Source organism: Phocoena sinus, chromosome 12, assembly GCF_008692025.1.
Source record: "Phocoena sinus isolate mPhoSin1 chromosome 12, mPhoSin1.pri, whole genome shotgun sequence".
Lineage (NCBI taxonomy): Eukaryota > Metazoa > Chordata > Mammalia > Artiodactyla > Phocoenidae > Phocoena > Phocoena sinus.
In genome coordinates, this window is record NC_045774.1 from 71,735,989 (window position 1) to 71,763,500 (window position 27,512).

General features: G+C 38.1%; 1 protein-coding gene across 4 annotated transcripts in view; it reads left to right on the forward strand.

Annotated features, from left to right (window-relative positions):
* CEP162 (centrosomal protein 162) overlaps positions 1–16,299 on the forward strand; it is a 92,043-nt gene extending 75,744 nt beyond the window's left edge. For all 4 annotated transcript variants that reach the window (XM_032651590.1, XM_032651593.1, XM_032651592.1 and 1 more), the window contains 2 exons: positions 1,942–2,076; positions 14,739–16,299. In XM_032651590.1, the coding sequence (XP_032507481.1) occupies positions 1,942–2,076; positions 14,739–14,948 (345 nt within the window). In that variant the 3' untranslated portion in view covers positions 14,949–16,299. The remainder of the gene's footprint in view (positions 1–1,941; positions 2,077–14,738) is intronic.
* The last annotated feature ends 11,213 nt before the right edge of the window (positions 16,300–27,512 follow it).

Below are 27,512 nucleotides of genomic sequence, written 5' to 3' on the forward strand. Positions count from 1 at the left end.
AAGGTGATTTTAGGTAGGTACAAATGAAGGGATGTTATCTCTATTCTTTGTCTAGAACCAAATTTCTGAATTTAGGTAGTTTACAAATGAATGTTTAACCTCTGAAAGGTGACTCTGTTGATTTATTCATGGATAATTGTTGAACACCTACTCTCTGCTGTGCATGGCTCTAGGTGCTAGGAATACTGAGGAGAACAAAGACAAAAATCCCTGCTCTCATGGAGCTTATGTTTTATTTGGGGAATCAGACAATAAACAAATGTAACTTTTGATAAATCAGATCAACTGAGACAACATCTGTTAAGTACTTAGCCTAGCACCTAGCACATGATACTGCCATAACTCACTACTGCCTGTCCTTTAAGAGTCAGTTCAGCCACAGCTGCCTCAGGTTGAGAATCCTGCAGCCCACCTCTCCTTCAGGTTTAGGACTCCCTCACTTACCACCTCACTGCTTCTTGGGCATCTCTCCATGGCAGCACATCATGTTAGAATTCTCATTCTCTCAAGTGCGCCTTCCACTAGACCAGAACTTGCCAGCTGGTGGACCTGGAATGGGTTACCTGTGGTCACAAGATGATGATGGCCGGAAAGGTCGTCTAATGACAAACTCAGTCATTTTTCAATTATTAAAAAGTTTATAGAAGATGAAGTGATATTTGACCATTACTAGTATGACAATGCCTCTGACAACTTGCTTAGTTCAGTATCTTTTTTTTTGTTTTGTTTCGGGGGGGGTGTTGGTTTTGTTTGTTTTTTTGTTTTGTTTTACAGTTTTTAGCAATCATAGTTTTGACATACAAGATTTTGTTGTCCAGCACCCATCACCACAGCATGGTATGTATGGCATCTCCCCAGCCTTTCTGCAAATCATCCTAATTAAGGTCTGCTTATTTCTTTGGTCACTGATGATCTCAAGGATGTCCCACACTTAAGATATTTAGATTTGCCTCTGATTTAATTTGCTTGTATTTTCACATTTTTTAAACTTCAGAAGAGTATATGGGTTCTTTTTTTTTTGTTTTTTTGTATTAGTGTTATTAAGTACTTGGGTGTTCCCATGTAAAGCATAATTGAATTGTTAATTTAATCCATTTTCATTTGCTTGTTAATTATTTTGCCTTTTGATATTAACAGTTGGCAAAGTTATCATAATTTTATGGTATAAATAAAATACAATTAATTTTTTTAATGAAGTCCAATGTGAAGATCCCTCATGTCACCTCCATTTCACTCCCTGGTGCCATAAAAGTTTTACCATTTTCTCTGGGTCATGATATGAAAAGGAGGTACTGCACTAGACTGTCATCTCCATGAGGACAGGGACTGTGTCTTTCATCTCTGCATCCTCAGATGACCTAAGAGCCAGCCAGCACAGAAAGAGTTCAGTACTTCCTTATCTCTGTTTTATATGCATACATTCACATGTGGAATTAATTATTATAAGTGACAAAGTGATATGAACCAGAAGATAATTACAAATAGAATTATAGGGAGTTGACAAAAGAGGATCCATATTTATTGAACTCTTTCTGTGTATTGGGTGGTTTAAATGCATTATTTAATCCCAGCAGTAATCACACTATTAACAAATACTTTGTAACAAGGCTGAATACATCAAAGAAAGTGCCCAACTTCATTTTCTGCACCACAACCAGCCTGGCATACCTGGAAGGGAGAAAGTGGTCCAATCATCTGGAACCTTTTGGAATGTGAGGTCACTTCAGAACAAGGATGAGCCTTTACTTTCTGGACCAAGGGAATGAAAGCTATTATTTTAACAACTCCAGATACCTTTGATGTTAACAAAAAGCCTCTTATCTAGAGAAATTTTATACAAAGAATATGCAGTGACTGTTCTTACTTCTTATGACTGCCTGTTAAAAATGAATTATTTCCTTGTTATCATAATTTCCCATTTATTTCATATCTCAATTTTAGATTACAAAACTCTTGGAAGAATTGAGAGAAGCCAAAGAAAACCATACACCAGAGATGAAACATTTCATGGTCTTAGAAAAGAAAATTAAACAGATGGAAATGAGACATGAGCAAAGAGAGCAGGAGCTTCAACAGGTGAAGTAGTAAATCACTTTTACATATTTGTACAGTTCTTCACATTTAAGTACCTCCCGTTTGCTATCGTTTTGTCATCCCTAGCAAATTAAAGTATTTCCATTGTATATTGATTTTATTAAAAATAAATGTATAGCTTTTAAGAGAAAATAAGACTTCAATTCTTAAATACCTGAAGATTGGTTTGCCTTATATCTACAGAAATAGAGTAACAACTTTTGTATTCTGTTCTTTATTGTTGATGGATGCCTGAAAGTTAGGCATTTTACCTTGGGAACAGGGCTCTTGGGAACCGTGTTCCATATTTAAGTCATTTCAATAAATGTTAGTAAGAAACAGGCTTATATTAAAATGCAATCACTTAAAATCTTATTTGCCTAGCACCAGTAACATTGGGGTTACTACATGTAGCTACAAACAGATAAGTTAACAGAAATTAAAATGGGCAGAAGGGCTTGATGTGTTTTTAGGCACTAGCCTTGGTCTTGATATTTAGCTTTGCTTGAACAGTGTTAGTCTGCTTGGACTGCCACAACAAAATAGCATAAACTGAGTGGCTTAAAAAACAGAAATCTTCTCACAGCTCTGGAGGCTAAAAGTTTACAATCAAGGTTTCCAACTGGTTCAGTTTCTGGTGAGAGCTCTTTCTGACTTGCAGATGAACTTTTTTCTCCATGTGTGCTCTGTGGGGTGGAGAGGGGGAGTAGAGAGAGAAAGAGCTCTCTAATGCCTCTTCTTATGAGGACACTAATCCAGCCTAACTAGGGCTCCACCCTTATGACCTAAACAATATGTTAGACGAGATGGACTTTATAACATATATAATATATAGTATCCAAAAGGAACAAAATACATTTTCAAGCACACATTCTTCTCAAGCACACATGTAAAATTCTCCAGGATCGATCATATATTAGTCCACAAAACAAGTCTTAATAAATTTAAGAGATTAAAATCAATCATCAAGCATCTTCCCTGACCACAGTGGAATGAAACTGAGAATCAGTTGCAAGAAGAAAACTAGAAAATTCACAAATGTGTGGAGTTAAATCACATGCTGCTAAACAACCCACGGGTTAAAGAAGAAATCAAAAGATAAATTTAAAAATATCTTGAGAAAATTGAAAATGGAAACACAGCATACCAAAATTTATAGGATGCAGCAAATCAGTCCTGAGAGGGAAGATAATTGCAATAAATGCCTACATCAAGAAACAAGCCAAAGACAAAGAAAATTTTTAAAACAGCAACAGAAAAGCAATATGTCACATACAAGGGAACCCCCATTAGAGGATATGTAGATTTCTCAGTGGAGCGCTTGCAGGTGAGGAGACAATGGATTGATACATTCAAAATACTGAAAGAAAAGACTGTCAATCAAGAATACTATAGCTGGCAAAGCTCTCCTTCAGAAACAAATTAAAAATCGTCAGGGAGTTCATCACCACTAGACCTGCCTTACAAAACTCCTAAAGGGAATTCATTACCACTAGACCTGCCTTACAAAACTCCTAAAGGGAATTCATCAAATGGAAATAAAAAGGTGCTAATTAACATCATAAAAATATATGAATGTAGTTGAAAAACTCACTGGTAATGCTAAATATATAGTCAAAGTCAGATTCTGTAATATTGTAATGGTGGTGAATAATTCTCTTACAATTCTAGTATAAAAGTTGAAAAAACAAATGTATTAAAAATAACCATAACTACATTAGTTATTGCACACAGTATTAAAATATGTAAATTGTAACATCAATAACCTAAAATTGAGGTGGGAAGCAGTAAAAGTGTCAAGTTTAGTATGCTATTGAAGTTTTTATCAACTTAAAATAGGATGTTATAAATATATCACATTTTATGTAGGCCTCACATTAACCACAAAGGAAAAAATCCTGTAATAGTTATCCAAAAGATTATGCTAAAGGAGTCAAAGCATACCACAACAAATCATTAATTCACAAAAGTAGACTGGAAATATAAGAAGCAAGGATCTACAAGACAGAAAACAACAAAATAACAATAGTAAATTCTTATCTATCAATAATTCTCTTTAATTTAAATGGATTAAATTTTTCATTCAAAACAGTAGAATTGCCGAATGGATGAACAACAAGATCCAAACAATATGCTACCTACAAGAGACACACTTTAGCTTTAAAAACACACGTCGACTGAGAATGAAGAGATGGAAAAAGATATTTCAAGCAAATGGTAACCAAAAGAAAGCGGGAGTAGCTGTAGCTATATCAGATAAAATAGAGTTTAAGCTAAAAATCACCAAAAGAGACAGTGAAGGTAATTATATAATGATAGAGGGCTCAATCCATCAGTAAGATATAACATGTAAATATTTATGCATCCTACATCAGATCACCTAAATATATAAAACAAACACTAACAGAACTAAAAGTAGAAACAAACAGCAATACAGTAATAGTTGGGGACTTTAATATCCCACTCTCAACAATGGATATTTCATCCAGAAAATCAATAAGGAAACAGCAGGGTTTGAGTGATACTATAGAAAAAATGGATCTAACAGATATATACAATACCCCCCCCAACAACAGCAGAATATACATTCTTATCAAGCACACAAGGAACACTTTCTAGGATAGATCACATGTTAGGCCACAAAACAGTTATTGGTAAACTTAAGAAGACTGAAATCATAGCAAGTATCTTTTCTGACCTAAATGATGTAAAACTAAATATCAACAGGAGGAAAACCGGAAATGTGACATATACATAGAAACTAAACAACACATTCCTAAATAAACAATGGACCAGAGAAGAAATTGAAAGAAAAAAAGTATCTTGAGATAAATGAAACGTGAAACACAACATACCAGAACTAATGCAGTGCAGCAAAAGCATTTCTAAGATGGAAGGTTATAGAAATAAATGCATGTTTCAAGAAAAAAGGTATCAAATTTTAAAACCTAACTTTATACCTCAAGGGACTAGAAAAAGAACAAACTAAGCCCAAAGTTAAAAGAAGGAAGGAAGTAAAGATTAGAGCAGAAATAAAGAACAAATAGAAAAGATTAACAGAACAAAGAGTTGGTTGTATTAAAAGATAAACAAAATTGACAAACCTTTACCTAGACTGAGGAAAGAAAAAGGGAGAGAACTCAAAATTATAAATGAAAGAGGGTACATTACAAATAATACCACGGAAGTACAACAGATCATAGGAGACTACTATAAAAATTAAATGCCGGGCTTCCCTGGTGGTGCAGTGGTTGAGAGTCTGCCTGCCGATGTAGGGGACATGGGTCCGTGCCCTGGTCCGGGAAGATCCCACATGCCACGGAGCGGCTGGGCCCGTGAGCCATGGCAGCTGAGCCTGCGCGTCCGGAGCCTGTGCTCCGCAATGGGAGAGGCCAGAACAGTGAGAAGCCCGCGTACCGCCAAAAAAAAAAAAAAAAAAAAAAAAAAATGCCCACAAACTGAACAACTTAGAGGAAATTGATAAATTGCTAGAAATGTACCATCTATTAAGACTGAACCATTAAGAAATAGAAAATTCTGAAAAGAGCATGCTAGTAAGGAGATGGTATCAGTAATCAAAAGTCTCCCAACAAAGAAAATTCCAGGAACAGACGGCTTCACTGGTAAATTCTATCAAATTTTTAAAGAATTAATGTCAGTCCTTCTCAAACTTCCAAAAAGTAGAAGAGGAAGGAATACTCTCAAACTTATTTTACAGGCGAGCATTACCTTGATAACAAAGCCAGATAAGGACACTACAAGAAAATAAAACAATAGACTAGTTTCCCTGATGAATATAGATGCAACAATTCTCAAAAACAAACAAAAAAAATAGAGACCCGCAGCAAGCAGGCACCAAGCACTGCCCCCTGTCCTGGGAGTGCACGGGCTGCAGCCACCCATAGGGGACCCCTGAGCAGGCACCAAGGGCTGCCCCCACTGTCCAAGAAGCACGCAAGGGGCCGTGCATGCGCACCCCATATCAAGGGGATAATGGCCAGCATGCACTGAGGAAAGAGGCAGCAAGCATCCAAACTAAAGACAGCCCCTCAAATTCTGGACAGGGTGGCAGAGTAGAAGGACTTGAGCTCACTTCCTCTCATGAAAACACCAAAATCATAACTAACTGCTGAACAACCATCAACAAAAAAGACTGGAACTTATCATAAAGATGTTTTTATATTCAAAGACAAAGAAGAAGCCACAATGAGACAGGAGGAGGGACACTTTCATGACATAATAAAATCCCATACATACCAAGTGGATAACCCACAAACTGGAAGATAATTATTATCACAGAGGTTCTCCCACAGGAGTGAGAGTTCTGAGCCCCACATCAGTCTCCCAAGCCTGAGGGTCTGGCATTGGGAGGAGGAACCCCCAGAGCATTTGGCTTTGAAGGCCAGTGGGACGTGACTGTGGGAGCTCCACAGGACTCGGGGAAACAGACTCCACTCTTGGAGGGTGCACACAAGTTTTCCCAGCACAAAGCAGTAACTCCATAGAATCCTGGGCTAGACCTACCTGTGGGTCTTGTAGGGTCTCCTGGGGAGGCGAGGGTTGGCTGTGGCTCATTGGGGGGCAAGGACACTGGTGGCAGAGGCCCCAGGAACACTGATCAGCATGAGCTATCCCAGGGGTTGCCATTTTGGCACCAATTCCTGGCCCTAGCCAACAGGCCACAGCCTGCAGGCTCCAGTGCTGAAATACCTCAGGGCAAAAAAAACAGCAGATAGGAGCTCAGCCCCACCCATCAGCAGACAGGCTGCCTAAAGCCATACTGAGCTCACAGCCACCTCTAAACAAACAACTTGACGTGGCCCTGCCCACCAGAGGGACAAGATTGAGCTCCACCCACAAGTAGGCAGTCACCAGTCCCTCCCACCAGGAAGCCTGCACAACAAGCCCCTGGACCAGCCTCACCCACCAGGGGTAGACACCCAAAGCAAGAGGAACTACGATCCTGCAACCTGCAGAAAGGAGACCATAAACACAGAAAGTTATGCAAGATGAGATGACAGAGAAATATGTTCCAGACAAAGGAACAAGATAACTCACAAGAACAACTAAGTGAAGTGGAGATAGGCAATCTACCTGAAAAAGAATTCAGAGTAATGATAGTAAACATGATCCAAGATCTCAGAAAAAGAATGGTGGCACAGACTGATACAAGAAATGTTTAACAAAGAGCTAGAAGATTTAAAGAACAAACAGAGATGAACAGTACAATAAGTGAAATGAAAAAATACACTAGTAGGAATCAATAGCAGAATAAATGAGGGAGAAGAACAAATAAGTGAGCTGGAAGACAGGATGGTGGAAATCACTGTTGTGGAACAGAATAAAGAAAGAAGAATGAAAAGAAATGAGGACAGTGTCAGAGACCTCTGGCACAACATTAAACACACCAACATTTGCATTATAGGGGTCTCAGAAGGAGGAGAGAGAGAAAGGGCCTGAGAAAATATTCAAAGAGATTATAGCCAAAAACTTCCCTAACATGAGAAAGGAAACACTCAAGTCCAGGAAGTACAGTAGAGTCCCATGCAGGATAAGCCCAAGGAGGAACACACCAAGACACATATTAATCAAACTGACAAAAATTAAAGACAATGAAAAATTATTAAAAGCAACAAGGGAAAAGCAACAAATAACATACAAGGGCACTCCCATAAGGTTATCAGCTGATTTTTCAGCAGAAACTCTGCAGGCCACAAGGGAGTGGCACTATATATATTTTTTGTTGTTGTTGTGTGTTTTTTTTTTTTTTTTTTGCGGTACACCGGCCTCCCACTGCTGTGGCTTCTCCCGCCGCGGAGCACAGGCTCCGGACACACAGGCCCAGCAGCCATGGCTCATGGGCCCAGGCATGTGGGATCCTCCCGGACCAGGGCACGAACCCGTGTCCCCTGCATCGGCAGGCGGACTCCCAACCACTGCGCCACCAGGGAAGCCCGGGAGTGGCACTATATATTTAAAGTGATGAAAGGGAGAAACCTACAACCAAGAATACTCTACCCAGCACGGCTCTCATTTAGAATCAACGGAGAAATCAAAAGCTTTACAGACAAGCAAAAGCTAAGAGAATTCAGCACCACCAAACCAGCTTTACAACAAATACTAAAGGAACTTATCTAGGCAGAAAAGAAAAGGCCCCAACTAGAAACAAGAAAATTACGAATGGGAAAGCTCACCAGTAAAGGCAAATATAAGTAAAGGTAGGAAATCATCCACACACAAATATGATATCAGAACCAGCAGTTGTTGAGAAGAGGAGAGTACAAATTCAGGATATTAGAAATGTATTTGCAATTAAGAGACCAGCAACTTAAAACAATCTTGTATATATATATAGACTGCAATATCAAAACCTCATAGTAACTGCAAACCAAAAGTCTACAAAAGAAATTGAAGATGACTAAACCCGTTGGAAAGATATACCATGTTCTTGGATTGGAAGAATCAATACTGTCAAAACAACTATACTACCCAAGGTAATCTACAGATTCATTGCAATCCCTGTCAAATAAACGCGTTATCAAAATGCGTTTTTCACAGAACTAGAACGAAAACTTTTAAAATTTGTATGGAAACACAAAAGACCTCAAATACCCAAAACAATCTTGAGAAAGAAGAACAGAGCTAGAGGAATCATGCTCCCTGACTTCAGACTATACAACAAAGCCACAGTCATCAAAACAATGTGGTACTGGCACAAAAACAGACATAGATCAATGGAACAGGATGGAGAGCCCAGAAATAAGCCCACACACATGTGGTCAATTAATCTATGACAACAGAGGCAAGAATATACAATGGAGAAAAGAAAGTCTCTTCAATAAGTGGTGCTGGGAAAACCGGACAGCTACATGTAAAAGAATGAAATTAGACCATTCTCTAACACCATATACAAAAATAAACTCAAAATGAATTAAAGACCAGATACTATAAACCTCTTAGAGGAAAACATAGGCAGAACACTCTTTGACATGAATTGCAGCAATGCCTTTTTGAATCTGTCTCCTAGAATAATGGAAATAAAAACAAATGTAAACAAATAGGACCTAATTAAACTTAAAAGCTTTTGCACAGCCAAGGAAACCATAAACTAAACAAAAAGACAACCCACAGAATGGGAGAAAATATTTGCAAACGAAGTGACTGGCAAGGGATTAATCTCCAAAATATACAAACAGGTTATGCAGGTCTATATAAAAAAAAAAAACCAACAACCCGATAAAAAAAAATGGACAGAAGATCTAAATAGACAAAGAAGACATACAGATGGCCAAAAACCACATGAAAATATGCTCAACATGAGAAATGCCAATCAAAACCACCATGAGGTATCACCTCACACCAGTCAGAAAGGCCATCATCAATAAGTCTATGAACAATAAATGCTGGGGAGGGTGTGGAGAAAAGGGGACAGGACCTTCCTACACGGTCGGTGGGAATGTAAATTGGTACAACCACTCTGAAGAACAGTATGGAGGTTCCTTAAAAAACTAAAAATAGAGTTATCATAATGACCCAGCAATCCCACTGCTGGGCATATATCCAGAGGAAACTAATTTGAAAAGATACATGCAGCCCAGTGTTCATAGCAGCACTATTTACAATAGCCAAGACATGGAAGCAACCTTAATCTCCACTGACAGCGGAAAGGATAAAGAAGTCATGGTATATATATATATATATATATATATATAGTAGAATATTACTTAGCCATAAAAAAGAACAAAATAATACCATTTGTAGCAACATGGATGGACCTAAAAATTATCAGACTAAGTGAAATGAGTCAAAGACAAATAACATATATCACTCATGTGGAATCTAATTTTTTAAAAAAATGATACAAATGAACTTACTTACAAAACAGAAACAGACTCACAGATTTCAAAAAACAAACTTATGGTTACCAAAGGGGAAATGTGTTGGGGAGGGATAAATTAGGAGTTTGGGATTAACATATATACACTACTATATATAAAATAGATAACAACAAGGACCTACTGTATAGCACAGGGAACGCTACTCAATATTCTGTAATAACCTATATGGGAAAAGAATCTGAAAAGAAAAGAATATATGTATAAATATATAAATGAATCACTTTGCTGTACACCTGAAACTAACACAACATTGTAAATCAACTATACTCCAATAAAGTTAAAAAAATAAAAAAGGAACAGTGAAGTCAAAAGGCTGCTCTAGCAGCACATATAGTGAAACCTTTGCATCTTCTGGAGAGACTTATTTCCTAGATTAACAGTACAGATGCTTGTAAGAAGCTACAGGGTAATGTTTTTTGGTTTTGTGGGTTTTTTCAGAATTGAAATTACAGAACAAATTTAATGCTTGTAGCACTTGTGAAAGGGACTTTTTAAACCTGTGTTTTTCCTTTCTATTTGGAAGCTGCTCTCAGCTCTGAGTTCTATTATAGTGAATATGAGGGGAAGCCTTCATGACCCACCTACACCAAGGCATACTTATACTACCAGTATTACCACTGTCAGTGTATAGAAGATGACTGTATCAGGATATAGTTATTTCCAAAAAGGCATATATTCCTTGTTTTAAAAAAAAAATTAGCAAACCAAATTCAACAGCACATTAAAAGGATCATACACCATGATCAAGTGAGATTCATTCCTGGGATGCTTTAGCATATGCAGATCAATAAATGTGATACACCACATTAACTGAAAGATAAAAATCATATGATTATCTCAATCAGTGTAGAAAGAGCATTTGACAATATTAAACACTCATTCATGATAAAAAAAAAAAGTCTTAACAGATTAGGTATAAAATGAATGTACCTCAACATAATAAAGTCCATAGATAACAAGACCACAGCTAACATCATACTTAGTGGTGAGAGACTGGAAGCTTTTCTGCTAAGATCAGGAACAAGAAAAGAATGCTCACTCTCACCACTTTTATTCAGCATAGTACTAGAAGCCTTAGCCAGAGCAATCAGTCAAGAAAAATAAAGGCATCAGAATTGGAAAGGGTGAAATAAAATTGTCTCTGTGAATGACATTATTTTATATATAGAAAATCCTAAAGACTCCACCTAAAAACCGCTGGTCAACAAATTAAGTAAAGTTGCAGGATACCAAAATCAGTATACAAAAATCAGTAATGTTTCTATATACTAGCAACAAATTATCTGAAAAATAAAACAATTCTATTTACAATAATATCAAAAACAATAAAATACTTGGAAATAAATTTATCTAAGGAGATAAAAGATCTGTGCAGTGATAACTATAAGACATTGATAAAAGAAATTGAAGAAGACACAAATAGAAAGGTATTCAATGTTCATGGATTAGAAGAATTGATATTGTTAAAATGTCCAAAGCCATCTATAGATTCACTACAATCCCTGTCAAGATTCCAATGGCATTTTTTACAGTAATAGAAAAAACAATCTGAAATTTGTATGGAACCACAAAAGACCACAAATAGCCAAAGTAATCCTAAGAAAGAAGAACAAAGCTGGAAGCATCTCATTTCCTAATTTCAAACTGTATTATACAAATATATAACTGTAGTAATCAAAACAGTATGGTCCTGGCATTAAAAATTGACACGTAGGGCTTCCCTGGTGGCACAGTGGTTGAGAGTCCGCCTGCCGATGCAGGGGACACGGGTTCGTGCCCTGGTCCGGGAGGATCCCACGTGCCGCGGAGCGGCTGGGCCCGTGAGCCGTGGCCGCTGAGCCTGCGCGTCCGGAGCCTGTGCTCCGCAGCGGGAGAGGCCACAACAGTGAGAGGCCCGCATACTGCAAAAAAAAAAAAAAAAAAAAAAAAAAAATAGACACGTAGACCAATGGAATCAAATCAAGAACCCAGAAATAAATCCATGCATACATATTTGATAAGGGAGCCAAGAATACTCTTTGGACAAAAGACAGTTTCTTCTATAAATGGTTGTGGGAAAATTTGATATTCACATGCAAAAGACTGAAACTAGACCCTTACCTTACACCACACACAAATATTAATCCTAAATGGATTAGAGACTTAAGTAAGACCAGAAACCATAAAATTCCTAGAATAAAATATAGGGGGAACATTCCCTGACATGTCTTGGCATAGATCCTTTGTGGATATGACACCTGAAACACAAGCAGTGAAATAAACAATAAACAAATGGGACTACATCAAACTAAAAAAGCCTGCACAACCAAAGAAATAATTAACATGATGAAAAGGCAACCTATGAAGTGGGAGAAGATATTTGTAAACCACACATCTGATAAGGAGCTAATATCCAAAATGTTCAAGGGACTCACACAACTCAAGAGCAAAAAAAAAAATTTAAAAATGGGCAAAGGACCTGAATAGACGTTATTACAAAGAAGATATTTAAATGGCCAATAGCTACATCAAAAGGTGTTCAAGATCACTAATCATTAGGGAAATGCAAGTCAAACCCACAGTGAGCTATATCAAAAAGAATGGCTATTATCAAAAACACAGAAGTAACAAGTATTGGTGAGGATGTGGAGAAAAAGGAACCCATGTGCACTGTTGGTGGGACTGTAAATTGGTGCAGCTGTGCTCATTGAAGCATTATTTACATCAGCCAAGACATGGAAATAATGTTAAGTGTCCATCAGTGGGTGAATGGGTAAAGAAAATGTGACATATTATATATACATACAATGGAATGGTATTCAGCCATAAAAAAAAAAAAAAGAAAAGAAACCCTGCCACTCGTAACAACATGGATGGACCTTGAGGGCTTTATGTTAAGTCAGACAGAGAAATACAGATTCTATGTAATCTTACATGTGTACTCTAAACAACCCCAAACACGCTGAAACAAAGATCAGATTGGCAGTTGCCAGAGGCAGGGTGCGGGGGAATTGGGGGAATTGGGGGAAGGTGGTCAGAAGGTTAAAACTTCCAGTACAAGATTTTGAAACTTACGTGAGGTGACAGATGTTAACTAAACTTACTGTGGTAGTCATTTCACAGCCTTTACATATGTCATGTCACTATACTGTATACCTTAAACTTATACAGTGTTATGTTAGTTATGGTTAAATGCCGAATTTCAATATATAATAGACATCCAAAATTTTCAAAGTTTAAAACTTAGAATTGAAAATTCATACAGCATTTTGTATTCCGCTTAACTCAAGCATGTGTTTATACAGTACTTCTGAAATTCTTTCATTTTAGAATTATGAAGCTACTCTGTAGCCAGGCAGAATTATAAATGAAAATTTTATTGGGCTTCCCTGATGGCACAGTGGTTAAGAATCTGCCTGCCAATGCAGGGGACATGGGTTCGAGCCCTGGTCTGGGAAGATCCCACATGCTGTGGAGCAACTAAGCCTGTGCGCCACAACTACTGAGCCCGCGTGCCACAACTAGAAGCCACCGCAGTGAGAAGCCCGCACACCATGCAGCAACAAAGACCCAATGCAACCAAAAATAAATAAATTAAAAAAAAATTTTATTGCAGAGGTTCAGCGGATGTAATGTTTGGCAACATTATTGGCTTTGTTGCCCTAACTGTTTTTGTATGTCTATAGCTTTCTGTGGTTTGAAGTGCCTGTGACTAATGATTCCCTTATGATGACGTATTTTGAAATTATAAGAACAGTATTGTAAGCTACTGGACAAGGTACACTCATTTCACAGTTGAAAAAAATTGACCCACATAAGCAAGGCAGTCTAGTGTGGTAGTTAAGAGCAGGGACTCTGGGGCCACCCTGCCTGGGTGTGAATCGTGACTCTGCCTGCAATGGGTTCTGTGTGAATCTAGGGCAGATTAATTTTTTGTTGATTTGTGCCTCTCTTTCCCTACCTGTTAAATGGGGATGAATATGTAGAATATCTCCTAGTGTGTTGGCAAGATTAAATGTTAACATATGTAAAATGCTTAAAGCCAAGCCTGGCACATGATAGATGTATGTGCTTTTATCCTATATAATTCCTGCTGCTACAATGTATGGTTCATTAATGACACGTGTTGCATTAAAACTGTCTTGATTGCATCCCAAGTACTGTTCTTAAGAACAGCATTTTAGGGACTTAGCTGGTGGTGCAGTGGTTAAGAATCCACCTGCCAATTCAGGGGACATGGGTTCGAGCCCTGGTCCAGGAAGATCCCACGTGCCGCGGAGCAACTAAGCCCATGCGCCACAACTACTGAGCCTGCGCTCTAAAGCCTGCAAGCCACAACTACTGAGCCCACATGCCACAACTAGAGAAAGCCTGCGCACAGCAACAAAGACCCAATGCAGCCAAAAATTAAATTTTAAAAAAAATTCTTAAAAAAAAACAAAAACAGCATTTTGGGGATGTTTGGATTCATTCCAAGGTATTGGATGCTTTAAATGGTACCCTTCCCCCCTCCCCCCACCATGGCTTAAAAGAAAAAGACTAAACTCCATAACTCCCTATCAGAATTAGATATTAAAATTCCCACTTACTCTTCACTTACAAGCCTGTTTATTGACCCAGCGGGGCCCGTTAGGTAATGCTCCCCTCCCTCTGCCTCCCTCCCCTCTGATATATAGGTCACAGGTTTACCGTCATCAGCATCATCCCACTTGAGCTCTTTGAGGCTATTAGAGGTTCTTCACCCACACTATGAACTCTAGAAGTAATTTGGCATTTTTTAATTTGCAGATAATACAGCAGACACACCAAGTAGTAGAAACTGAGCAAAACAAAGAAATTGAGAAATGGAAAAGACTTGCACAGTTGAAGAATCGTGAGCTGGACAAGTTCCGCACGGAGTTAGACTCGATTTTGGATGTTCTCCGAGAGCTGCACCGGCAGGGGTTGGTCATGCCAGTTGCTTTGGCAGAAGAAGTGAAGGCACCAGAGTATTACTAGAAACTCGCATATTCATGTGACCTCACAGAAAGGCCTGAAGATGGACGGTGGATGGGGTCTCCGTCAGAAGGAGGCTTTTGAAAAAAGTGTTAACAGTATGTTGCCAGAACACAAAAGCAACATTTCAAAATAAATTACCCTTTACCAATTAGGAGGGGAAAAAAAGAGCAGCATTAATGGTGTATTTTACTGAAAATCATTAACTAGTCACATTTTAAATAATTTATGGACAAGTCCCTTTTTGTCAGGTGACTAGAACTAGTGAGATTTATTGCAAAAGGTCTCACTTTCGTGCTAGATATGCAAAGAAAACGAAGTTGCAAATACTTTGCCGTCATTGACTAAGTGTGTATTCTTAATTCCTGGCCAGAAGGACAGCTCCTCTTTCCCACAGAGACACAGAGAGGAATGTGAGCACAGAGGCTCGGACAGGCACTAGAGCAGTGGCGCTTCCGTGATCATTCTGATGAGAGTTGTAACTTCTGTACAAGTAGATAGGGAGTGAACTCTCGTGTTCTCCCAGATTTCCACTCCTACCTCTAGGTGCCTCATTTTGCACCTGATACAAAAGTGCAAAATATATTTCACAAGTAATAGGGGAATTTGATTTATTCACTGTTTTAATCTTTCATGCTACATGTCTTAAATGTCAGTCCCTTTTTTGTAACTTTAAGGTTGTGAACAGAATATAACATTTTTACTTCATTTAACAAGTAAATATATGTTCACTAGAAAAAATTAAAAGCATGCATAAAGGTAGCCAGATTATTCTTTTGTTTTACAATTTCATTTCCAAAAGAAGATAGTGGGCATATAAGATAACTGGTAAGTTAAAGCTGTAGCTACTTTGTTTTCAAATGTTCTGGCCCAGTGCTGTCCAGTGGAAGGATCGTGTGAGCCACATGTAATTTTAAATTTTCTAGTAGCCACATTTAAAAAGATAAAAAGAAACAAATGAAGTTAATTTTGGTAATTTATGTAACATATCTAAAATAACAATATAAAAATTGGGTTCTTACATTCTTTTTTTCATACTAAGTCCCCCAAATCTGGCAAGTTTTCCATTTATAGCACATCACAGTTTGGACCAGCACATTCCAAGTGCTCAGTAACTACATGCCAGCAAGTGCAGTTCTAGAATAATCATTACAAAATGAAATGCTTTATAAAGGACAGTTGAAATAAATCTTAGTGAAATTATAGGTAGCAAATGTGAAATGTGGAAATTAAAGGAATGCAATTAATGTCCAGAATTTTTAATGTCCTTTTCCTAAGAGGGTAGAAAGCATTAATTATAGTTTGTTGTTTTTTATGTGAAAGAATTTTAAGTTATAAACTATTTTGGTTATTATTTGAGTGTGCTTTTGTCGATTTTTTTATTTGCAAATCTGCTGATTTATAACTACACCCCGCCCCCGTTTGTTTTTTTGACTATCCATGGGCCATTCTAAGCACAAACACAGCTGATTCTGAAACACAAGAAGTACAGACATTAGATTATCACTTACAGAGAAAGTACATCCTATATTGATGAGGACTCCATATTCCAATTTGGAATAAGCTGTGCACATGGCACAGCTTCAATTTTACTTACAGAGTAAAGGTCCATACGTACTATCAGAACTATTAGTTACAACTAGAAACCTTGGGGACCATACCCCATCCCTTAGTTATTGCACTGAGGGTCTAGGATGAGAACACAGAAGGTGGACACATTTAGGCCATCTTGAAAAGGAAAGCTTTTATGAAGATTCAGACTCCAGGAATTATCAGTCCTCTTCTACCACTTCCATCGCCCTCACAATGTCGTAGGACACCTGCATCCACAGGCCTTCCCTTCAGGAACCTGGTGAAGATACATGGTTGCTGCTCTCACTGCTGCTTTTGTGCAGAGATTTCTGATTGGATCTATTGTGAGCGCACAGCGTTCCATAACTAGTATCTACCCATCAACCCTCAGAAATCCAGGCTTTAGTATTAGGGTCCCATTCTATATTAGAAAAATCCTAAATTTGTGACTAAATGCCAAGAAGATGGAAACATCTATTCCTCTTTCCCACTCATACTTCCTAAGGGCTCTAACTGGGTAGGTCTAATATCTGCAGGCATGTTATATAACAGGTAAACTTACTTGGAATTGGACACTTTGTAGTTACATAACTATTCAATGGCCTCCTACTTTGAAGAGCCCCTTAGCAATGGTTGGAAGAGTGAAGTTTGAAAGTTTTCTAATCCAAGTTACGGAAAATCCTATTTTAGTATTTGAACCTGTTAATTATAGCCTTTTTCAGTTTCTATCGAAGAGTCTTTAATGAAAAGCACATGTATTCCTTCTCAGCACCTGTCCAGCTTGGTAAGGGATTAGTTCCTAGCATAAATTAACCTATTTCCTTCCCTCTAAACCAAAGTAAGCCCAGTTTTCTCTCCAGGTTTGCTGAAAGCTTCCATCACCACTACTTAAATAGTGCAAACGGGGAAAAATTTTTTCCCACCAACACCTACTCTCTAGGATTGTTGTAAGAAATCAGTTTGAAGGGCAGTATTAATCTCAGAGGAAAGGGGGAGAGGCACCAAGTTCCACTAGTAAAATAAAATGGGTTGTTAGTAAATTCAGTAACAAGAGACGAGACTTTGTGGAAAAGGGGACAAAAAACGGGGGTGGGGGGGGGTGCGATAATTGTACCAGGTGTGCATCCTTGGAGCACAAAAGCGAAGAGGCAGGAACACGGCAGGAGTCTGGTCCAGTGGAGCTAGTCTCAGTGAGCTTGGCCCGCTCTTGAACTCCTGGTGGCCTGCCAATGGTCCCCACCTTAGGGTATTGATATTACAATGAGAAAGTCCTGATGCAGAGGACAGATCATAGAACTGTACGTGGTCTGTGTTAACTCCTTGGAGAAGGATCTAGAAGGTACTTGGGGGAAGGATTTGTGAGGCAGGCAAAAGTGAAGTCATTAGAGAAGGACTGTTGACAAAAGGGTTAAATTGAGCCTGCTCATTGGAGAAGCCTGAGTGGAATGAAGCATCTTGGTTTTTTCTCCCACTGCCTCCAGGCAGTGTCAGCGATCAAAGATATTTGCATGCCCATGTCTTACCTGTCTTGCTCATTATCAAGGCCACATGCAAGGAACCCTAATAAGATCAGGCAGGTGCTCACTCCCCTGGCTTGGGGTCAGAGCCTTCATAGCAGCCTAGTCCCTCATACATAGCAGGGGCTTAATAGATTTATCACCTTCTCTTGTCCTTTCACCTCCACCTACATACAACCCTCTGCTCCCTCCAATCCCCAGAGATCACATCTACTCTCATACTCATGGTACAGCCACCACTACCAGCAGGGTAACATTGGGTCTGATCCCTACCTTTCATTTCTCCTGAGTGCCAGCCCCTGTTCCTAATTCCTGCCAGAATTACCCACTGTTCTCATAATTAAAGTCTGCATGTTTGAAACCAGCTGCCCACTCCCCTGAGTTGCAGCATTCTCCAATGAGTTCCAAACTCTAAGGCATTCTTGACCCTTTTCGTCAATCTGGGATGCTGTAACAAATTACCATAGATTGGGTGGCTTAGACAAGGAATTCTGGAGGCTGAGAAGTCTGAGACCAAGGTATCTGGGTGAGGGTTTGCTTCCTGGCTGTCTCCTCATTGTATTCTCACCTGGCAGAGAGGAGAGAGAAGCAAGATCTCTTGGGACCTTTATGAGGGCACTAATCCCATTCGGGAGGGCTCTACTCTCACAGCCGCATTGAAACCTAATTTCCTCCCAGAGGCCCCGCCTCTTAATACCATCACATTGGGGAATAGGTTTCAACAGATGAATTTTGAGGGGACACAAACATTCAGTCCATACATTGAGTAACTTTTCCCAACATGGAGTCATCAAACCTGTAGCCAATTTCTTCAGAATAATGCTTATATCAATGTCCTTTTCCATTCCCATGTCCACCACCACTGAAGCCCTGTCACCATTTTACTCCTTATTTTTCTGGTAGAGGTTTAATTGATTCCTCTGCTCCAGTGTTCTCCTCACTCCAAATAGTCCGCCAAACAGCACTGCCAGCTCTGCTTGAACATTTCCCCTTCCCACTTCACTCTGTTGTTTTTTAGGTGTAAATGCCAGAATCCTTACCCCAGCCTCCCGCTCCAGCAGACTTCTAATCTCTTACACAAATCCTCCCTGTGTTACTACTATTTGTACTACTGTAATAAATTTCCACAAACTTAATGGCTTAAACCAGCACAGATTTATCACCTTACAGTTCTGGAGGTCAGAGGTCCAACACAGTTCTCACCGGGCTGAAAGCAGGGTGCGTTTCTTCTGGAGGCTCTAGGAGAGAATGTTTCCTTGCCGTTTCCAGTTTCCAGAGCCCACCCGTATCCCTCGGCTTTTGCTCTCCGCTTCATCTTCACCGCCAGCAAGCTTGCATCTCTCTGAACGTTCTTCTGCGGTTACATCCCCTTCTGACTCTAAAAGCAGCTGGGAAGTGTTCTCTTTTAAGGACCCATGTGATTAACTTGGGCCCACCTGGATAATCCAGGCTACTCTTCCCATGGCCTCCTCTCAGGATCCTCTTTTCCCATCACACTCAGGTATTATGTTGATGTGACGCTCACCTTGGGTAATGTTTCCTCTTGTGAGCAATGTAAGGGTTGAGACACTTAGGAATGGCTTTTTTGTTTTTCTCCCTTAGTCTTTCCACATTCGTTACACCTGGTGAGATTATATGACTTCTGTTTATTTGCAGCCGAACACTGATCTTTTTTTAAAGGATCACGTGTTTAAAAGGCTAATAGACAATTTATTAGAAGGTATAAATCCTCTTAGATTTTTGTCCTAAAATATCTGTAGTCCCTTTTGCCATGTACAGGAACATTTTCACAGCTGGCCACCTTGTGGAGGAGGGAGGGGCATTATTTTGCCCACCATACTCCCCTCATTCACATCAATGTGCAGATCTTCTAACCGAGCCATCTATACTCCCACCTCTGCTCACTTCCTCCTCCTTTCCACTGGCCATCTCACTCCCACCACTTCCTTTGTTCACATCCATATCAGGATTTCATGATCAAATCTTCTCTAAATGGAACTTGTATCCTGCATCTAATGTCTGATCACTGTTCTCATTACATATGCACACAATCACACACATACATCCCCTACCCATCTCTTTATTTTCCTAGAATCTCCTAGAGGAATCAGTTCCTTAATGATGATGATGATGATATTGACAATGATGGCAGGGGCCTCTCAAGGACTCTGATAAAGAGGGAATCATTTTAAGGCTGCCACAGAAACAGGCTTAACTGCTATAGTGTTTAATGGAATCAACCAGTAGTTCAGCATTTAAAAAAATTTTTATATTACTGTATTTAAGATTTTAATGTGAATTTTCTTTAGCCACTAACCAAGATTTTACTTTAGGACAAAACTCTAAGAGGATTTCTATCTTCCAACTAATTGTCTGCTAGCCTTTTAAACATGTGATCCTTTAAAAAATGATTAGTGCTGGGTGGCATATAAACAGGATCCATATGATCTCACCAGATGTAACGAATGTGGAAAGACTAAAGAAGAAAACAAAAAGCCATTCTTAAGTGTCTTGAACCTTACATTGCTCACTGGAGAAAACATTACCCAAGGTAAGTGACACATCAACATAAGGCCTGAGCGTGATGGGAAAGCTGATTTCCGCGATCATACAGTTATGCCGCTAATTTGTTAGGTGCTAAAACAATTTCCTCATTGTACTTGTTCCTAATAAGTATGGAACAGTTTAGTCTCTACAAAAAGCAGGCTAAACATTTTCCCCTGCTGCCGGATCTCTGGGTTGAATGTCCGCATAAGAAGGACATGATTATATTTCATACAGAAACTCTTCCTGAGAAATAATAAGCTTTTAGAGGGCATAACTGCTGTTCCCCCAGTGGAGGGCTAGAGTAGGGTTGGAGGGAACTATTAGAAATACAGTAGGTCTGAGTTGAGGTACTGCTGCCCTGACAGCCAAAGATATCATTAAGGATAAACATTTTCCCAAAAGTTCAATGAGTGAGGGAGTATGTGAACAATAAGTAGATTGTTAAGACACAGCTGCATGTAGTTAGCACCACAAGTCAATTATACTATGTTTTGATATTTGGAAAATAATTATCCCATTTTTCTTTGAAAGTGCAGTAGTAGTAATAGAAATGATAAAGAAAGAGCCATCTTGGAGATAAACAATAGAATAAGCAATTCTAAATTTGTTGGATTCCTTGACAATATGCAGGAAATGAGCTAGATGTTTTCTGCAGACATCTGTTAATGCAGGGCTTACACCTGCAACGTATAAAACTAGTTTTTTCAGCAGACAAAGGGAACAAAGTCAAGATTCCTGATCTTGAAAGGTTTACTATATGGCAGGAAAGATCAGAAAAGTACATCTAGCCAAATATGAATAAATGCAATAAAAGTATTATGAAGTGTGAATGGAGCACAGAAGAAAGAGAAATTCCTTTCACCTGGGATCTGGAGAGCCTTTTCTGGAAAAGAGATGGCCAAAGAAATGGGTGGAATTTTGGCAGAACAGGATGTAAGGAAGTGAATTTAAAAACTGATTCTAAAATTCATATAAAAACGCAAAGGATCCCAAGTACCCAGAACAACTTTGAATAAGAAAAATGAAGTTGGAGGACTTACACTATCTGATTTTAAGACTTTTTGAAGCTACAGTAATCTAGAAGTATGATATTAGTGTAAAACTGGCAAATAAAATAATGGAACAGAATAGAATGTCCAGAACTAAACCAACACATATACGGACAACTGATTTTCAATAACGGTGCAAAGGCAAATCAGTGGAGAAAGGATCTCTTCAACAAATAGTGCTGGAAGAATTAGATATTCATATGCAAAAAAAAATGAACTTTGCTCCATACCTCACAGCATACACAAAAATTAACTCAAAATGGATTATAGATCTAAATAGAAAATCTAAAACTGTAAAACTTCTAGAAAAAAAAACACATCAGATTAAACATTTATGACTTGGGTTTGGCAAATATTTCTTTGCTATAATACCAAAAGTATGGTCCATTTAAAAGAGAAATTGATATACTGAACTTTATCAAAATGAAGACAGTCTTCAAAACTCTTCAAAAACATTGTTAAGCAAATGAAAAGACAAGCCATAGAAACTATTTGCAGATCGTATATCTGATAAAGAATTTATATCCAGAATAAAGGACTCCCAAAACTCAATAATAAAGCAAACTCCCCAATATGACAATGAGCCAGACTTGAAAACACACCTCACAAAGATATCCAGATGGATAATAAGCATATGAAAAGATGCTGAATGCCATTAATCATTAGTGAAATGCAATTGAAAACCACAATGAGATACTACTACACACATGCTAGAATGAATAAAATTAAAAAGACTGACCTTACATAGCATTGGCAAGGAAGTAGAGCAATAAGAATTCATATACACTGTAAGGAATTTACAGTAATACACTTATTTTAGAAAACTGTTAAGCAGTTTCTTTAAAAATGTAAACACCTTACCGAAAAAAAAAAAAAAGGTAAACACCTATCTACCATACGACCCAGACATTCCTCTTCTAGGTGCTTTAGAAAATAAAAGCATATGTCCATACGAAGAATTGTAACCAAATATTCATTGCAGTTTTATTTATAGTAGCCAAGATTGTAAATAACCCAAAGATCCATCAACAAGTAAATGGATAAACAAATTAGGGTTTAAACAAGTAGGGTCTAAACACTACTCACAATGAACTACTCAGCAATAACTCAGCACTAAACACTACTCAGCAAAAAAATAATAAACTATTAATACACACAACATGGATGAATCTCAAAATAATTATGCTGAATGAAAGAAGTCAGACAAAATAGAATAGATACTGCATGAATCCATTCATACAAGTATCTTGAAAATGCAAACCAATATACGGTGATAGAAAGCAGATCAGTGGTTCCAGGGGAAGAGATGGGGAGGGAAGGATTACAAAAGGGCAGGAGAAAACTTTTGTGGGTGATGGGTGTGTTCATTGTCTTGACTGTGGTGATGGTTTCTTGGAGAAACACTTAGGTCAAATGTATTAAATTGTATACTTTAAAAGTGTTAAAAATTATTTTGCCAAGTATACCCCAAAACTATTTTAAGAAAAAGCAATTCAGTCCTGACCCACCTCAATGCCTCACTGGAGTGAGATGATAGCCCCTCATTCTGTCTGCCTAACAGGAAGGGGCAGGGGAATTTCTCTCATGGAAGATAACATATGTAGCATCAATGGATTTTTCACTCACAATATCTGCCAAGTAATAAAAAATTTCTAGACATGAAAAGTGTCAAGACTGCATGATTGATAATATGAGAATAAGAAACATTAGACAATACATGCAAACCCACAGATGATGTAAAGAGTTAAAAATAAAGACTATACAATAATTACCTTTAATATATTAAAGAAAATAGAGGAAATTATGGGAAAATAGATGACAGTATAAAGATGTTCACCAGAGAAATACACTGGCACCTATTTTTAAGAAAAATCAAACTGATACTCTAGAACTGAAGCTTTCAGTTCTGGAAAACATGGTGAATTGAGCTGATTTGGATCTCTTTTAAGTAAAACTTTTAGTAATGCTGGATAAAATACAACAACAACAAAAATAATATAGGGCTAACTATGAAGGAGAGAGAAATTCCCAGGTAACATATAAAGAGGACACTTAAAGCCAGAATGGCAAGTTTGTAAGCTGATGCCACAACACTCTGGAGAGAAGGGGTTTTAATCTGCAGTGAATAGGGCTATAATGTCTATTTAGAAAAAAAAAGGGTTCATACCAGATGTAGAGACTTCCTTTATAGAAACCTCCTTCATAAAAGTTATTGGATGAGCTGCCCCTTCATTGAAAGGGAGACTGAATGAACTACACACACACACACACACACACACACACACACACACACACACACACACACACACAGGAAAGGGATGAAGAAACTGGTGCTTCCAGGGTCTCTAGGAAAAAAGTCTCCCATAAAAAATCTAAACTCCAAGCCCATGTTTCATGTGGATATGGAATTCAAATGTATACTCTATTTATGATTCAGGAATTCCCAAGCAAAAAACATAACAATTCCAGATTGATCAAATTACTTGGGGCCTTAGGATAAGCAATACAAAATTGTTCTCTGGGGAAACTTTTATAAAGCAGAATGTATGGGACAATCATAGGAAAAAATAATGCTTGCTGGAGAGCTCACACTACATACAGTACACATACATACACGCACACACACACACAAGACAAAAAATAGAAGTAAATAACTGGCCATGAGGAAGAAGTAGCTTACCCCAAAAACCAGGATGATTAGTATTCTGGAGCCTAAAATTATGAAACAATCTAAAAGAGAGCATAAAATAAATATGAATGAATCATTAAAAAAATAAAATAAATCATAGAAAACATGAAAAATCAGGACATCATGAAAAAAATCAATTTTTTAAAAGAACTAAACAGAACTTATGTAAATAAAATATATATAACATCTGATATATAAAATGCAATGGTTATTGCAGAATATTGAGTAGAGTTCCCTGTACTACACAGTAGGTCCTTGTGGCTTATCTATTATATATCTAGTAGTGTGTATATGTTAATCCCAAACTCCTAATTTATCCCTCTCCCCACCTTTCCCCTTTGGTAACCATAAGTTTGTTTTCTATGTCTGTGAGTCTGTTTTGCAAATTTGTAAAGTTCTTTTTTATCTTTTTTTTAGATTCAACATATAAGCAATATCATGATATTTGTCATTCTCTGTCTGACTTACTTCACTTAGTATGATAATCTCTAGGTCCATCTATGTTGCTACAAATGGCATTATTTCATTCTTTTTTTTTTTTAACATCTTTGTTGGGGTATAATTGCTTTACAATGGTGTGTTAGTTTCTGCTTTATAAAAAAGTGAATCACTTATACATATACATATGTTCCCATATCTCTTCCCTCTTGCGTCTCCCTCCCTCCCACTCTCCCTATCCCACCCCTCCAGGCGGTCACAAAGCACCCAGCTGATCTCCCTGTGCCATGCGGCTGCTTCCCACTAGCTATCTACCTTACGTTTGTTAGTGTATATATGTCCATGCCTCTCTCTCGCCCTGTCACAGCTCACCCTTCCCCCTCCCCATATCCTCAAGTCCGTTCTCCAGTACGTCTGTGTCTTTATTCCTGTCTTACCCCTAGGTTCTTCATGACATTTTTTTCCCTTAAATTCCATATATATGTGTTAGCATACGGTATTTGTCTTTCTCTTTCTGACTTACTTCACTCTGTATGACAGACTCTAGGTCTATCCACCTCATTACAAATAGCTCAATTTCGTTTCTTTTTATGGCTGAGTAATATTCCATTGTATATATGTGCCACATCTTCTTTATCCATTCATCCGATGATGGGCACTTAGGTTGTTTCCATCTCCGGGCTATTGTAAATAGAGCTGCAATGAACACTGTGGTACCTGACTCTTTTTGAATTTTGGCTTTCTCAGGGTATATGCCCAGTAGTGGGATTGCTGGGTCATATGGTAGTTCTATTTGTAGTTTTTTAAGGAACCTCCATACTGTTCTCCATAGTGGCTAAACCAATTCATATTCTCACCAGCAGTGCAAGAGGGTTCCCTTTTCTCCACACCCTCTTATTTCATTCTTTTTTATGGCAGAGTAGTATTCCACTGTATACATGTACCACATCTTCTTTACCCATTCCTCTGTTGATGGATATTTAGGTTGCTTCCATGTCTTGGCTACTGTAAATAGTGCTGCAGTGAACATTGGGGTGCATGTATATTTTCAAATTATTTATTTTTCTGGATATATGCCCAGGAGTTGGATTGCTGGATCATATGGTAATTCTATTTTTAGTTTTTTAAGGAACCTCCATACTGTTCTCCATAGTGGCTGCACCAATTTACATTCCCACCAACAGTGTAGGAGAGTTCCTTTTTCACCACACCCTCTGCAGCATTTATTGTTTGTAGACTTTTTAATGATGGCCATTCTGACTGGTGTGAGGTGATACCTCATTGTAGCTTTGATTTGCATTTCTCTAATAATTAGTGTTGTTGAGCATCTTTTCATGTGCGTTTTGGCCATCTGTGTGTCTTCTTTGGAGAAATGTCTATTTAGATCTTCTGCCAATTTTTGATTGGGTCATTTGTTTTTTTGATATTGAGCTGCATGAGCTGTTTGTATATTCTGTAATAACCTATATGGGGAAAGAATCTGAAAAAGAATGGATATATGTATGTGCATAACGGAATCACTTTGATGTATTCCTGAAACTAACACAACACTGTAAATCAACTATACTCCAATATAAATTAAAAATAAAATACACTAATAATAAAACAATTCACAGGGTGGGTTAAACAACATTTTAACTTGCAATATCTAGTAAGTTCATTAAAATTCAAGGGTAATCTCTAAAATAATTGTTTAAAAAGAGAATAAAAATAATGGAGCCAAAATAAAGCCTTCAGAGTAGGCCAGTCACTATTCTAAAAGTTCTTTATATATTTCATCACTTAAGGCTCACAAGCTTTGAGGTGGATAGTATCCCTTTTTATATGTGAAGGAAGTGAATCTCAAAGAGATTAGGTATCCTGGTGAAGACTGCACAGTTAGCAAGTGATGGAACCAAGCCCAGACAGGCTATCTCTAGACCCCATGCTCTTAACCACAACTGCAAGGTATAAAGCAGGAAAGGAGAAGAGCAAAGTAAATAGAAATCACAAAATAAAATGCTAGAAATAAAACATCATTGGTAATCACAGTATATTTAGATGAAATAAACTCACAAATTAAAATTTATAAATTTCATTTGTTAATCTGAAACAAAGCAAAATTAAAACTTAAAACAGACTGAAAGTCTAAAAGAATAACAGAGAAAGGTCAAAAGTCAGAGATAGAACAAAAGATATTAACCAACAGAAAGGGAATCATTCAAGCCTTCCCCACATTCACTATTTACTTGACACCCAGCTTGATTGGCCATTTACTGGTTCTGTGCCCGAGCAAAATACTGAATTTCCCAGAGCCTTAGTTCTCTGACCTGTAAATATAAGAAACAGTCTCTCCCTCCATCCAGCCAATTTTTATTGACCACTGACTGTGTTCCAGGCACTGGTCAAGCCACTTGGGACCTATCAGTGAACAAAATAAAGATCCCTGTCCTTGCAGAATTTATATTCTAGTAGAAGGAGCAGAAAATAAACAACAGACATAATAGTCACATGAACTGTAGAGTATGATAGGTGATAAGTGCTGTAGAGAAAGAGCAATAGAATATGGTCTGGGAAATGGGGGTGCCGGGGCAGAGATAAGGGAAATGCAGTCCCCAATTTAGTGAGATGGCCAGAGTTGGCCTCATTAAGAACATCGAGAAGGGGGTATTTGTTGCTAGGGCTTCTGTAACAAAGAACCACAAACTGGGTGCCTTAAACAACAGAAATTTATTGTCTCACAGTTCTGGAGGCTGCAAGTCTGCAATCAAGGTGT